Raw genomic sequence first — 389 nt, 5'->3', positions numbered from 1 at the left:
CGGGCACGGGGGCCGTGCTGAGCCGGGCATGGCAGGCTGGCAGAGGGGCACAGAGCCCAGCAGCCCTGCACACCCACCTCAGGCTCATGGGGCGGGCAGGTGCCGCGTTGGGACACCGTCACACCCGCCCCGTGCCAGCCGTGCCGTCCCTGTCCCCTGCAGACCTGGGCGCTCCCAGCCCCTGCCTGAGCGTGGAGTGCTCCTTCGGGGCCACGTGCGTGGTGAAGAACCAGGAGGCCGTGTGCGAGTGCCAGCAGCAGTGCCAGGGCCGCTACGACCCCGTGTGCGGCACCGACCGGCGCAGCTACGGCAGCGCCTGCGAGCTGCAGGCCATGGCCTGCCTGCTGCAGAGGGAGATCGGCGTCAGCCACAAGGGGCCCTGCCGTGAG

At 72.8% G+C, this 389-nt stretch overlaps 1 protein-coding gene across 1 annotated transcript in view; it reads left to right on the top strand.

Moving 5' to 3' along the window:
- AGRN (agrin) overlaps nucleotides 1–389 on the top strand; it is a gene marked incomplete at its 5' end in the record, with an annotated part of 61728 nt that overhangs the window by 32632 nt on the left and 28707 nt on the right. Inside the window, one exon of the mRNA XM_031062541.1 lies at nucleotides 163–384. Within this exon, the coding sequence (XP_030918401.1) occupies nucleotides 163–384 (222 nt within the window). The remainder of the gene's footprint in view (nucleotides 1–162; nucleotides 385–389) is intronic.

Source organism: Geospiza fortis, unplaced genomic scaffold, assembly GCF_000277835.1.
Source record: "Geospiza fortis unplaced genomic scaffold, GeoFor_1.0 scaffold662, whole genome shotgun sequence".
NCBI classification, from domain to species: Eukaryota; Metazoa; Chordata; class Aves; order Passeriformes; family Thraupidae; genus Geospiza; species Geospiza fortis.
Note: the sequence above shows the minus strand (reverse complement) of the source record. Positions and strands in the feature narration are given on the sequence as shown.